The following is a 14,735-nucleotide window of genomic DNA, read 5'->3' as shown; positions in this document are numbered from 1 at the left end:
ATCCTTAACTAAAGTCATTTATCTTTATCTTAGTTCAATATATAAGTAGTTCGTAAGATATACGAATTTTAGGGATTTTTAGGAGTAATTTTGAGAAGAAAAAATATATAAGTTAAACTGTATTTTTCTTTTTAATTTTTAATCGTATTTTACATTTTAAAAAATTTATAATTTTAAACTAATTTTCAATTTTGCATGCATTTTTTATTTTATTTTGGCCCAACTAAATTTTAAATCTAAAATATTCATCCCTAAACCCTAAAATGGCAAAAACATAAGGAGACAAAAACGAGTCAAATTAACCAATTTTATTACTTCTAATTACCTTGTGCTTTCATGAGAAAAATTTATTGATGCTGATTTAAATTACATGTCTTGTGTTTGGATAAAAAAAAATTAAATTTAAAAATATGAATTTGAAATTGAAATTTTTAAAAATAAACTCATTTTTCCTTTTTTCCCCTTTTACTTTCTTTTAAATAAAAAATTCATGCGCGTTTTTCATTTTTTTTAATTTATTTTTATACTTTCATGTCTTCTCACTGTAGCAATAAAGAGAGACTTTTAAAACGACATGCGTGATGCACCACAAAATTTGAGAGAAATATCTATATCGTTATCATTACGTTATTCTTTTTATTTAACATTTTTACTTTTTAGTAAAATCCCATATATTTCTTTTGTCATTATATTATTATCTCCAAATATAATTGTGTAACTTTTCTATTAAATATAATTGTTTAACTCTATTAAAAATAAATATTCAATTAAAAATATATAAAATTTAAATACTCAATAAAATCTATTTTTTAACTTTAATTAAAAATATCATTAGAAACTTAAAAAAGTTAATTTGTTATATGACGTAAAAAATTTATCACCAAGAAAAATATATAAGGATAAAATTGTTATGGCCTTTTTTTGTATTATAGCAGGTTCAGCTATTTCATTTGTCAAATCCTTCCTATTTTGTATTAAGAACTCAATGTCTAAATTACTTCATTAGGGATCAAATTAATCCAATTTAAATAACAATATAAATTGAAATTTTTTATTTACACTTGTACAAAATAAACTCCAATCTAATATATTAACCTTATATAAAAAATAAAAATGATTTTTTTATTTATTTTCGATGATACTCTCAATATATTTCTTATAAATTATTATTATTAATAATTATTTATAAATTTCAAATTACCGTAAAAATTAAATTTTACTAATATTGGTAAAAAAACAAATATTTATTTATTAACAAATCATATAAGGATATATTAAAAGTTACGATAAATTTTTATTTATACTACTTTTTCATGGAAAAAATATATACTCATATTATTATTTAAAACAAAAAAAAAACTTTTAATCACTGTCTTAAAAAAACCAATTAAGATCTGAAAATCACTATAGATTTATGTGATCAGGAAAAAAAAAATTCCAAATAAGATATCCACTTAAAATTTGTATTTAAGAAAAAGGAAAATAAAAATTGAACTTTTATTTCTAAAAGTTAACTTTGTATTTCCTTACTTTTATTAGGAATGACACTTACATTAATACTGAATATCAACACACTAATTTCTAAAATGTAGGATAAAATGACATATATCTATAAGTTATATAATTATGAATTATATAAATTAAAAAAAAATATATGTATAAATATGTTTCAGTTTTTTTTAATAGAAATATCTTTCTCTTGACTGGTTGAAACATAATAAAAAATTATACAATAAATTTGAATTTTTAGAAAATTAATATATTTCTTATTTTAAAAATTATATTAAAATAGTGTTAGAATTGTCAGAAATCTAATAAATATTTTTTTAATTTGACATTTCACTGATATGTGTCCTACTAGTATCAATGTCTGATACTGTGTGTCCGATACAAACACACCATTTAAGAGACGTGTTTGAGTTTCATATTAACTCCTCAATCATTTTTTTTTTTCATTTTCATTTTAATTTTCCTTCCTCTTATCCAACAATTTCATATATGTGAAAGCACATTAGAAATGAACTTATACAATGGGAACCTGATATATATTGACAAAAAAACTTTCAAAGTAGTTAAATATGTTTATATTTTGGATTTATGTATACGAAAACACATACTATCAATGATATTTTATTACATATAAATAGAAACATTTGTCCAGATAAATAAATCATAATTTAAATGCATTGATTGCAATTTATTAGGTTATTGTGAATTAATAGGATCTAATATATTAATTTAGATAGTTACTTAGATGAACCAAATTAGAAAAAAGTGGCTTTCATTGAAATTGAAGAGTATCTAAAGTTGAAACAAGATAACGCATAAGCAATTTGAAATTCCAATTTTCAACTTTGTCCCCTCCCTTTCCCACAGGTCAGGCCTTGCTCTTTATTCCCTGACCTTCTCTGCTACCCAATCACATTTTTTTCCTCTCTTTCATAATTACCTTACATTCCTCACCAATACCCACAAGGATAATACTGCTTCAATTATTCCATTTACTTCAAAAACTTTCATTGCTGTGTTCTTGTGTTCACATTGTTTTTGGTTGTCAGAGAGAAGAGAAAGAGCAAGATGGTGTTGAGGAAAGTGGGCAAGTATGAGATTGGAAGGACCGTTGGAGAAGGAACCTTTGCCAAGGTAAAGTTCGCACAGAATACGGAAACTGGGGAGAGTGTTGCCATGAAGGTGCTCGACCGTAGCACCATTATCAAGCACAAAATGGTCGACCAGGTACTCTCTTCTCTTCTTATTCATTAAATCAATTTCTGAAGTTCAAGCATCGTCAGTTAATTTGGTAATTAGTTGTAGTCTTGAATTTTAAGAAAATTGAATGTTCTGTTATGCCGTTATGCTATGGCTAACTCGATCTTTGTTCTAGGGACTAGCAATTTGTTTAATGTCTGATTTTGAAATTTGTCTGAGAACTGAGTTTGTGTTTGGATTGGTGTTGAATCATCCAGAATCGGGTCGAGACTAATTAGCTTGGTTTTGGTTAAATTTTCGTTTGAGTCATCCAGAATCTGGATGAAAGATCAGTTAACTTGGTTTTAGTTAAATCTTATTTGATTTTAAGTTGAAAAATTAATTTTAGGTTTAGGATTTATTTTGACTTGAAGCAATTTTAGATAGTTTTTGTGTTGGAGTGGATAAAAAAAAGTTTATACTCGATTTCAGTACTAGTTTTTAGACTATAGAAAATTATAGCAAACATAAACTGAGAAGGATTTTAACAGAATTCAAGATGTAACAAAAAATGAGAGTTGAAACAGAATCGTTTTCAATTATGAGAAACTTACTTTTACAGGAAGTAGAAGTTGCTTCTTAGATAGAAGCCTATTAACATAACTAAGTGACAGCTGTCATATACACTAATAAATTTCACCAAATCAATTTCGTTCAAAAAATTTCATGGACTCATACACTCTTAATTCCTAACATGCTATTTTTATGGATACGAATACGATGATATGCCCTTGTGTCTGGGACCAAATCGCCTGATAGTTTTCAAAATCAGGATCAAATTGACTGATGAGTGATGGTGCAATTTGCTAAATCAAATTGACTGACGTTAAAGTTCGCTTTCTTAATTTCAAGGACAGGTTTGGAATGTTCCTCTTTATTTTGCTACTTAAAAGGGATGACAAATAATCATTTTCTTTTCTGCAAGTTCTTTTAATAAGCTATTAAAAAAGGTTCTTCCTTAAAATAAATTAGTTCTAATATGCAATTTTTTATTGTTTTTATGTGTTTTTGCTATAGCGTAAAACAGCACAGGGCTCAAGCGTCTTCCCTCGTCAATTGCATGGTGATTGGTTATATATGGTGGTTTTGGCGGTTATTAATATTAGGCTTAAATGCATTTTTGGTTCCTACAACTTTGTGAATGTGTAATTTTGGTCCCTACAGAACTTTAATTGCGCATTTGGTCTTCTATTTTTATAAAATTAAACAATTTTTGTCCAAAGTTAATATGTTTTTCAATATCTACCAAATTTTTTGATGCATTAGTAAATGATAAGAAACTTAGTTGGCTTTTTTTTTTAACTTAGAATATTAATAACCATGTTTAATTACAAGCTTTAACGTTATTAAAGCAATAAATACATTAATATTATGAAAATGAACTATGAATATTAATTAATCTCTTTGATGTTGAGTGATGCTAAATACTTTGATTGGATTAGACTTCCTGTGAGTGAGTGTGAATTTAAGACGTTTAGACCTGGGTTTCTTCCATTTTAAATGAGAGGTTTTTTAGTACAATGGTGGCAATGTGGTTTAAATAGAACTATATTTGTGAATTATGTTATGATTGCTATGGTTCCTATTTTTTATTTGTATTTTATTTGTATTTATTTATTAATAATGCAGATCAAGATGGAAATTTCTATTATGAAGCTAGTCAGGCATCCATATGTTGTTCGTCTGTACGAGGCATGTGATATTTTCTTCTTCCCTTCTTATACAGTATGTTTGGAATAACTAATTTCTGGGCAAAAAAGCTTTTAATTAAAGGATTGCTACAAGTGATTTTGGCAAAGAAACGAATTTTTTCATTTCGAAAATAACTACCTTAAAAGGTCACTAAGGATCTGTTTGGTTTAATTACTTTTTTCCAATTCATGATGAATTGATGATTATCATTGAAGTGTTAAATATGGTATCAATTATCAAGTTTTACAACTCTTTTCTGGCAAGTAATGTTAAATCAAAATGATAGAAATTTCCGTTCATTTTAGCTTGGAGGGAGCAACAATATTGGAAAATCATTTCAGAATTTGTCGTGGTTTCTCTCTTGTTGGCTGTCACCACTCAATACTTAACTGTATCTTCTTTGATATATGACTTTCTTCAGGTTCTAGCAAGCCGTACTAAGATTTATATCATATTGGAGTTTATTACAGGTGGTGAATTGTTTGATAAAATTGTGAGTAGCTCAAGGTGGATTTATGCTATAAGCTTTTAGTGTGACTTTTATCAAATACTTTTCTCACTATTGATGTTGCTGATAAAGAATGTAATGGTGTAGGTAAGCCATGGGCGTCTCAGTGAAGCTGATTCTAGAAGATACTTCCAACAGCTTATTGATGGTGTAGATTATTGTCACAGTAAGGGTGTCTATCATAGAGATTTAAAGGTTTGTGTTGGATGGGATCTGGAATTCTGTCTTCATATTTATTATGATCTCTGCTAAGTATTTCCTTTCTCTTTCTGCAGCCTGAAAATCTATTACTTGATTCACAAGGAAATATAAAGATTTCAGATTTTGGTTTGAGTGCATTTCCAGAACAGGTGAGAGATTGCTAACAAATAATTCTGAAAATTGACTTTAATTCATGTGTATGAAGTCAAATAATATTCAAATGTTTTCATACTCTTGTCCAATGTTATTGTGCAAAATCTCAGGGGGTCAGTATGCTTCGGACAACTTGCGGGACTCCGAATTATGTAGCTCCTGAGGTAATACATGGTTTGGCTTACTTTGTTTTTATATCATGTTGGAATCAACTCTTCCATAAACACTTCCAAACAAGGAAAAAGTGAAATAATTTTTTCATAAACTAAATTCAGCTTATACATGAATTAATTTATATAAGCTCTCTCAAATTTGATTCCTGAAAATCATATTTTTAATTTATGCATAAGCTAGTTTTAGTTTATGGGGAAGTTTTCCATATTTTTCCTTATTTTTTTAAAAGTTCTTGTGGAAAAATTTACTCAAATAGATCTAAATGATTTCATGTCATCTACTGCTACTTACTATTTTTTGAGCTTGGCCATTGCATTTAAAACTTATCTTTATGACTTCAGGTACTCAGTCACAAGGGTTATAATGGTGCTCCAGCAGATGTTTGGTCATGTGGAGTTATACTCTATGTTCTATTGGCTGGATATCTTCCCTTTGACGAACTTGATCTAACGACGTTGTACAGTAAGGCATGAATTATATAGATCGCAAATACATGTTTTACTGCCTAATAGATAGGATCCCCTGTCGTGAATGTCTTAAACTTCTTTCTTGCATATAGTCATTGCTGTTGTTCTTGTGATACAGACTTTCTTCATGGTGTCAAATGCTCAGGAAACACTACTTTGTCTAACAGTTTCTTTTTACGAAAGATGTTTTTGTTCAAAATGAAATCTTAGATTATTATGAACGCTGCTGAACTGTATTTCTTATTCATCTGCAGATTGAGAAAGCACAGTTTTCATGCCCTACTTGGTTTCCTGTGGGAGCAAAGTCTTTAATGCACAGAATTTTGGACCCAAACCCTGAACATGTAAGAATCGGCTGAATTGTTTTTCTTTATGTCATATGAGCGTTGAGACACCGCTTCACTGTTAATTTATAATTAATGTTGTCTGTCTGAGCACAGAAGCAGAAAATGAGTTTCTTCTCTGTGATGTGGTTGCTTGTTTCATATTGCATCAGTATTCGAACGTATCTAGAAAGCCTATGAGTGTGATAATACGTAGTTGTCAAGCATAAGTATGATCTTGACTATTTTCGTTTAAAAATAAATGAAAAAAATCTTTATCTCTAATAAGTTTATCCCATGGAAGGATATGATAATAACTTTAGTTTACCCAGTAATCAGGATGAAATGAAAGTTCCAAGTATCTGTTTTGATCAAATTTAATATAGTATGGATAATGCATGAAAATGTAATATATTACCAGTTTTTTTTATTTTGCAGGGAAATAGTGTTTGGAGCTCACCCTTTCAGTTTTCATTAATAATACGTAAGGAAGTAAAAATGAAATTTTATGCTTGTGAATACACTATGTGTCCATGAGATCTTAGAAAACATTTTCTATTTTTACTTTCTGTTTTCTCTTTTAACTTTTTTTTTATCAGCAATAAATTTTTCTTTTAACTACAAAAATGTCATTTTGTTTTCTCTTTTTATTCGTTTTTAAAAGCTTGAATTGGGAACAATGAAAACAAAAAAATAAAATAATGAAAAGTTGTTTCTTTGTTTTCTATATAAACTTTTGAGATCTAAAAATAAAATAAAATAATGATTATATTTTTGTAATTAAAAAGGTAAAACAAAAATCGTTTTTTTTTTCTAGCCAAACGGCCGTATCTTATTACTGAGAAATTATGTGCTCTCTTATAAATAGAAAACTAAAAAAATAAAATAATAGAAGTTGTTTTCGATTCAACTTAAAAAACAAATAAAAATAACTTATGTTTTTGTAACAAAGTAAAAATGTTTTTATCAAAGGCCTTATCCTGCTGGTGAGAAATCTATAGGCTCTGCATAAAAGACAAATTAGACGAAATTATGTTTAACCAAACTTCTTGTTCCTGTTCTAGATTATTGGTTCCATTAATATAGAGAACATGCTCGATTCATTCTTGCATTTCAAGGATTTTTTTTTCCAATTTCTGTTGAAGAGTGTGTTTTAGTTTACATGAATATGATAAATTCATAATGTATTAATTTTAATATTCTAGTGGATTTAGTGTTTCCTTCTAATATTTGTTTGTTTTTCATAACTCTCTTACCCATTCTCATTTCTGTTTGTGTTTCAGCGTATAACCATTCAGCAGATAAGAAATGATGAGTGGTTTCAAAAGGGATATGTTCCAGTCAGTCTCCTGGAGTATGAAGATGTAAATCTTGATGATGTAAATGCTGCATTTGACAATGTTGAGGTCTGTTTACTCTTTAATTCTGCGTTAGGTCAAGTTTAATTTTATTGGAAACCTGTCTATTTAAGTTAATTCACCAGAACTTTTCCAAATGAACTCAATGAGTTTCGAATCCTAGAATGAATTTATATTAATATAAATGCTATGTTCTGCTTTCTTCCTTTATATTTTTCTAGAGTAGTTCAGCGCTACAAAATAACAGTATTAGCAAATTAATGGTAGAGCTTTAGTATTAATGTACTCAGACCTACGGTGTAATCAAATATAAAAAGATCAATGATGATGGAAATATTAACAGAAAGGAACTGATTCAAATGCAAAAACTATCACACTGTTTGCCTTTGTTAATTTTTCTCCTCTTCAATTCCGGATGCTTGCCTTTTCTTTATGCATTCATATGGAATGTATCTTCTCAGTCATGTTGACATATTGATTATTTTGTCACTGTAGGATCAGAGCACTAATCAGCAATTTGAGAATGACGACATGGGTCCTCTAACTCTTAATGCATTCGACATGATAATGTTATCTCAAGGTTTAAACCTAGCAACCTTATTTGATCGCGGAGAGGTATTTAATAATGATATTGTAATTATGTTTGTGCCATTTTTTGAATAATCATTTGTGCAAACAGCCAAATAATTGCCGATGTAACCTATTAGTGAAACTTTGCATAAGCACTGCTTGTAATTGTAATCCTGACCATGTATCGCACGTCCCATCTTCTGTATCTTAAGGTGTGAATCATGTTTGTTTCTCGTTTATCCTTACAGGACTCTTTTAAATACGAAACACGCTTCATCAGTCAAAAGCCACCAAAAGTGGTTTTATCAAGTATGGAAGTTGTGGCACAATCAATGGGATTTAAGACGCATATTCGCAACTACAAGGTTTGTAGCCTGTAATGCATGCTTGGTAAATTGCATCGGTTTACTGCTCTTACACCCTCCCACCTTAGTTGTTCTTAACTATTTAAAATATGCTTGGAATACCACAGCATTTGCTGTCCTCCATGCATAGATGAATTCTCTGTCCAAATTACAAGACAACACATATATTTCACCTTTTCCATACATGTAATTGCTCCTAAGTTTCTTCCCTAAACTGTTAACATGACAGCACTATTTGAACAAAATATAATAATACATTACTGCTAATAACAATTACTATAATACATATTTTGATAAAATGTTCTACTACTACTTTCTACCAATGAACTATCATAATTGCCCCTAACTCTTGGTTCCCATCTTCAACCTAAATACAAAAGAGCTACTTCTTAAATAAAACTTGCCACAGTTTCTTAATTTTATTAATCTGAACCGATATTGCTCTACATTTTCAGATGAGAATAGAGGGTATTTCAGCAAACAAGGCTTCTTATTTCTCCGTTATACTCGAAGTAAGTTTTATTTTCTTCTAAATTTTCAAAGTCCCTAAATACTGTGGCTAACAATTAATTCATTTCCTGGTCGCTTTTTCCCTTTGTTTAAGCAGGTTTTTGAAATTGCTCCTACTTTCTTCATGGTGAACATCCAGAAAGCAGCTGGAGATGCCCGTGAATATCTCAAGGTCAGTTTTTGAGTATGCTTTCATTGTTGGTGTGGCCTAACCTCCCCCCTCTCTTTTTTTTTTTAATTTTGTAATTTATGACAAAAAAGTAGCTCGTGGTTGTTACAGTTCTACAAGAACTTTTCTAGCAATCTTGAGGATATCATGTGGAAACCACCCCATGAAAAAAGCAAATTAAGGAACTCCAAGACAAATTGCAAAGAGCAGTAGTTCCATCACCTGCTGTATCATACACTATGATTGAAAAGTGGAGAAAAAAAAGCATGGTTATGGAGAGCACCTGAGCCTTGCACATCTTCGAGGTTAAAAAGCCAGCTCGGCTAAGCCCACTCTTTACTATTTTTTACCATTCCAACCTTTTGTTATCCCTATAGAGACAGAAAGCCAATAGAAAATAGGAATCAGGTATAAAAAACATACATCTAGAATTTTCAAGGTTGATGCTTGTAAATCTCGTTTTATCTCCGTTTTTTTGGCCCTGCCATTACATTGTATCCTGTTCGTATAGTGAAAAGTGTACTACAGATTATTGAATTGTACGAATCTTATTTTCAATTTCAGTTACCACTGTTGTAAGTATACTGAAGTTCAGCACGAGTCATGCTAGTTCATATGTTCGTTTTTCTTCCTTTCAGTGCTTCACTAAAATTAGCGGGAAAAAAGATACCATTTATCCATCGTTGTTCTGGACAGATAAAAATTGCAGTACTGAAACCACCCAATCATGATGGTTCCCCTGTTGCTTTGTCAGTGTCCATCTTGGACTGCGTTGGTATCACATTTTAACTTAATATCATTTATTGGTATTTTACCAAACTACGGGGAAAATAACCTGTAATAAACTAAATTAGTCATCATGCTGGTATGTTTTTAAGAAATGTTACTCTACAGCAAGAGAAGAGGAAATAAGTATGAGATGCAATGGGTGATGCGACGAAGAAATAGAAAAAGAAGTGTTGTATAAACTATGATATGAATAACATGACTCAATTCACAAATTAGATTATGTTAAATGATTTGGATTTGAAGGACTAGTTATGATTAAACTTTCAAATATTATGATAATTTTTTCCACCAAAAATCGTAGTATGGTTTTCGATTGAATCAGGGTCAGGAAGAGTTTTTTGGTGTGTAAACGAAATTCTCCAATTTCACCATGTTATTATAGTGTGTTTGTTTCCCATGCACACTGGCGTCAACCTATGTCTCTTGTTTCACTTCACAGATGTTTAAGACTTTGGAACCGTCAAGCAATCATACCCAAGTTTGTAGTCGGTAATGACAGATTACTGTTGACATTTTGGATTCTTTCTGAACATATAACATTAATACAAAAGTTTCAGTAAACTCGAGAAATCCAATGTTTTAACATTTTCTTCGTAACCAAGATCATCGTACCATCTTGTACGGGTAAGCCATTTGTACATGGTTCAATACATGTTAGAAGATTTCATGTGTAGTAACCCATGCTCTGAACTTTTGGGAAGCTATAATCACAATAATTTGAAGCTTATCAGTGTAGTTTGACGAGTTATATTAATAAGTGTGGAAATGTGACAAAATTTATCAACTTTCGATTGCAACAACATTAACTTTTAGCTGCTGCTTTTAAAGAAGACCATAAGAATTTCCACAAGAGCATTTTCCATTGACAAATTTGTGAAGCCGCTTACTGTCTCTAACGATTATTTCCCTACCACTGAGTGTTGAGACATACTTAATAAAATTATGGCTATCCGTGCATAATAAGGTGCTCTTGACAACTCTTACTGGAGAAGAACTTGGCAAGTTCTCTAACCCAAATGTAATGGCCAACTTCTCGCTATGATAAATGGTAGGGGAGGATGTCTTTTCCCCTTCCTCTTCATCAAGAATTTCCACACTTTCTAGCATCTCGTATCCAACACTCTTGGCTTTGGCAAGTAAATCTTCCAATGATTTACATATTCGTGAACTCTCTAGGTGTGTTTTGTCATTGGTTTCAAACGAATACACTTTGTATTTAATACTAATCCAGCTCCAATCCTTCAATTTTCCGACATTCTCCTCTTTCATCATCTTCCTCACCCTTGAAACATCCTCAAAACGCCCAGCTGAGTGGTACATATTCAACAACAATACATATGTCTCTGTATCTTTTGGTTTGAGACTTAGTAACTGTTCAGCAGCATAAAACCCCAATTCCAGATTCCCATGGCGTCTACAACCAGCAATGAAGATTGACCAAATAGACTCTCTAGGCACACAATTCATTTTCTTAATGAAATTCAGAGCTTGCTCCAGCCTACCTAACCTCACAAACATATCAACCATGATCTCATAATGGTCCATAACAGGCGTAATTTTATATTTCTTTTGCATAATGTCAAAGTAGTTGTGTGCTTGACTGAGCATTCCAGCATGGCCGCATGCTGCTAAAACACCCACAAAAGTAACCGCATTTGGTTTAACTCTTGTGAGTCTCATATCCTCAAAAAGATGCAATGCTTGTTGTGACATACCATGCTGTGAAAAACCTGTAATCAGAGAAGTCCATAATATCATAGTTCTAGTAGACATCTCTAGAAATACTTTGCTGGCCCTCTCAATGCTACCACACTTATTGTACATGTTAACCAGTGAAGTACCTACAATCACATCTGACAAGAACCCAGCTTTCATAATCTGCGCATGAATTTGTTCCCCTTGCTCCAAAGCAACAATTCTACTACAAATACTCAAGACGCTGGAGAAGGTGTACAGATCAGGTTTAATGCCCGACCGATTCAACTTGGAGAAGTATTGCAGTGCTTCACTTCCACTTTCCCATGCAGAAAGATTATCCTTTGTGAGTTCCATCATCTGTGCATGTCCGGCAATCATTGCATTCCATGTAACCAAACTGACATCATCCATTCCATTAAACAACTTTTGGGCCTCACCAATACAACCATTTTTTATGTACAAATACAACAAAGAATTCCTAACATGTAGGTTTGATTCACATCCAAATTTAACACACAGCGTACGAACCTGTCTCCCAAATTCTAGAGACTGAATTCCACAACACTGGCTCAAGACACTGGTTAAAGTGAACTCATTAGGATTAATGTTCTCAGAAATCATCTCAAGAAAGAGTTTCAACCCCTTCACAGCTGCACCATTGTCCCCACAAGCAGAAACAGCTGAAGTCCATGAAACTATATTCTTTTCCCTTATTCTCCTGAATGCTTTCAGAGCATACTCCAACCTGCCACATTTGGAGTATAAACTACAAAGCGCATTGCCAACATTGGTGTCAAACTCAACATGATATTTGATTGTGTAAGCATGAAATTGATCTCCTAACTTAAGAGAGTACGAAGAAGCACAAGCATTTAGAACAACAGCAAGAGTGTAAGCAGAAGGGTAACTTCCTGCATGCAACATCTCTTGAAAAACATGAACGGCCTGCTTTGGCAGCGAGTTCTGCGCATAGCCTGATATTAACATGGTCCATGCCACCACGTTTCTTCTAGGCATGTTATCAAACACCTTGCGAGCATCATCCATGTTCCCACATTTGGCATAAACGTTGAGCAAAACTGACATGACATAAACGTCTTCATGAAAACCCGTTTTCAAGGCATGACCATGAACAATTTGTGTGTCTGAGTTGGAGAACTCGTCTCTGCATTGTTGCAATAACTCAGAGTAGAAAGACTGTTCCACCTCCTCTGTTCCCTCTCCGGCCAATGAAAGTGCTTCCCGAAAATCCAAATTGGTGAATCTTTGGCTTTTCTGGAAAGAAATGCTTTGACCCTGAAATTTGCATTTCTGATGTGAGTATTCTTTTTTTGTCTGAACACTTCTTATGCATTGAAAACAACCAATTACAAGTTTAAAATGACATTGAAATAATTTCACCACAGATTTCAACACTTGTTATCATTCATAAACACTGAACTAATACAAGACCCGTTCTTCGAAGCAATAATCAATATTGAACAGAAAAATGGCTGCACAATAGACCAAAATATAAAATTGTATGTGATGCGAGTTCTTGTTTTGAGAGCATATTTATGCATACAACCAATAGAAGGTTTAAAATGATGTCGAAAAAATTCAGTACAGATTCAAAAAACTTGTACTTCTTAAGTAAATTTCTGATTGAAATAGTTACACAATTAAGTCATAACATCAACATACTTATAGTAAAATCTATCACTTGATTCGATTCAAAATTCAAAAAAGGGTGTAAATTAAATAATAATAATAGCACCCAAGTAAAAATTTTCCTAAATTAACAAGAAGTACTTAAATTTAGAGACTGAAATGACAGTCTAACAGTGTACTTTGAGACTGCAAAGTGGTTTATCAATGTGGTTAACCCTTCAAAGATATGTTTGTGAGAGAAGTGAAAAAAATGTTCTGAATAGGTTACAGAAAGAGAGAGTACCTTCTCCGTAGGATAGGAGCTTGGCGAGTATTTTCTGGAGTGTTCATGGAGCTTGAGAGTTGCAGTGACAGCAGTTGAACAGAAAGAAGCCATGCTACAATTCAGTATATAAATCTATGACTCAATTTATGAGTGTGAAAGAGAGAAAGAAAGAAAGAGTTTACGATTTGTTGCATGAATTGTGTTGTTTGGTCGGATAAAAATTGTGGGAAAGGATATCCCATGTCAACCACTCGATTAGAACGACAACTGAAGTAGGAAATAAGGTTAAAATAATGAGCAAAGCTAGGTCATAGAAATTTCCCTTAGATTTTTGGTCTAGTTTTTATTTCTTTTCAGTTTGGTTTTTATGAACTTTCCTCTTATATATTGTTCTTTTGATCATAATTGGTTATACACTGTGATGATGGTGATATTTGAGGGACAAGATTTAAATGGGTAATGTTTTAAGATGTATCAATGAAAATATTCAATATTAAGATTCGAATTTTGAATTAAATATAATTATAGGAATTATTTCGACCATTAATAAATTTTTTTTTGGCTTGGGACTTTGTTCTACAGTATCATATTAAGAGATACCATTTTTATTACTATTTTTTTGTGTTGTTTTTAATTAGATAATTTTATCTTTTATTAACTGTAAATAATTTTATTATTTAATAAAATAGATAGTCATATAATTTTTCAGTGATTATATAATCTCTCGACTCAAAATAACAACACGAGTAATTATATAACTTCTAAGTGTATATTCTTACAAATTTATTTATTTTTAAAATTGTATTATTTTAATATAATAGAAATGTTGACACAAACCACACAAAAATGTATGGATTTTCACTGGTTTATATTACATTTGTTGGCTTTTATAATAAGTATTTTAAAATTGTATTTGTGATGATTATATACTCATTGTTAATGTAAAAATATTTACAATAACAATGCATAAGAATTAAATTTTTTATTTCACTTTTGCATAAGAATAATATTATGTGTAATATAGTCTTCGAGATGCTATACGATCTTATTGACTTTAATTTTAATAGATAATTTATTAAGTTTTGATTATTTTTA

General features: G+C 31.1%; 2 protein-coding genes across 4 annotated transcripts; one reads left to right on the top strand and one right to left on the bottom strand.

The window, feature by feature from the left end:
* Positions 1-2,278: 2,278 nt before the first annotated feature.
* On the top strand, positions 2,279-9,820 carry LOC137826227 (CBL-interacting serine/threonine-protein kinase 8). Of its 3 annotated transcripts, none has more exons than XM_068632114.2 (15): positions 2,279-2,376; positions 2,559-2,736; positions 4,378-4,440; positions 4,862-4,933; positions 5,036-5,143; positions 5,224-5,298; positions 5,413-5,466; positions 5,818-5,943; positions 6,198-6,287; positions 7,550-7,672; positions 8,120-8,239; positions 8,443-8,559; positions 9,015-9,071; positions 9,167-9,241; positions 9,350-9,820. In XM_068632114.2, the coding sequence occupies exons 2-15, from the start codon at positions 2,578-2,580 to the stop codon at positions 9,449-9,451; spliced, it is 1,341 nt and encodes a 446-aa protein (XP_068488215.1). In that variant the 5' UTR covers positions 2,279-2,376; positions 2,559-2,577; the 3' UTR covers positions 9,452-9,820. The 3 variants fall into 3 exon arrangements, 2 of the variants coding, with proteins under 2 accessions (XP_068488215.1, XP_068488214.1); XR_016515238.1 differs by lacking the exon at positions 2,279-2,376 and adding an exon at positions 6,705-6,750 and having other exon boundaries at positions 2,431-2,736; XM_068632113.2 differs by lacking the exon at positions 2,279-2,376 and having other exon boundaries at positions 2,401-2,736.
* A 782-nt stretch (positions 9,821-10,602) lies between these two features.
* LOC137826016 (putative pentatricopeptide repeat-containing protein At5g52630) lies at positions 10,603-13,995 on the bottom strand. Its single transcript, XM_068631854.2, has 2 exons — positions 13,659-13,995; positions 10,603-13,021 (listed from the first exon to the last, which is right to left on the bottom strand). The coding sequence occupies exons 1-2, from the start codon at positions 13,749-13,751 to the stop codon at positions 10,850-10,852; spliced, it is 2,265 nt and encodes a 754-aa protein (XP_068487955.1). The 5' UTR covers positions 13,752-13,995; the 3' UTR covers positions 10,603-10,849.
* Between the last annotated feature and the right edge of the window lie 740 nt (positions 13,996-14,735).

Source organism: Phaseolus vulgaris, chromosome 8 (genome assembly GCF_051622355.1).
Source record: "Phaseolus vulgaris cultivar YP4 chromosome 8, ASM5162235v1, whole genome shotgun sequence".
NCBI lineage: Eukaryota > Viridiplantae > Streptophyta > Magnoliopsida > Fabales > Fabaceae > Phaseolus > Phaseolus vulgaris.
This window is presented reverse-complemented; position numbering and strand designations above follow the sequence as displayed.

Bases quoted from the DNA above. Each gene is read 5' to 3' on its own strand.
- LOC137826016 (XM_068631854.2), bottom strand. From the start codon at position 13,751: ATGGCTTCTTTCTGTTCAACTGCTGTCACTGCAACTCTCAAGCTCCAT. The intron at 13,022-13,658 runs GTACTCTCTCTT...TGCAAATTTCAG, and splicing joins GCTCCTATCCTACGGAGAAG to GGTCAAAGCATTTCTTTCCA.
- LOC137826227 (XM_068632114.2), top strand. From the start codon at position 2,578: ATGGTGTTGAGGAAAGTGGGCAAGTATGAGATTGGAAGGACCGTTGGA. The intron at 5,299-5,412 runs GTGAGAGATTGC...GCAAAATCTCAG, and splicing joins TGAGTGCATTTCCAGAACAG to GGGGTCAGTATGCTTCGGAC. The intron at 8,240-8,442 runs GTATTTAATAAT...TTATCCTTACAG, and splicing joins CCTTATTTGATCGCGGAGAG to GACTCTTTTAAATACGAAAC.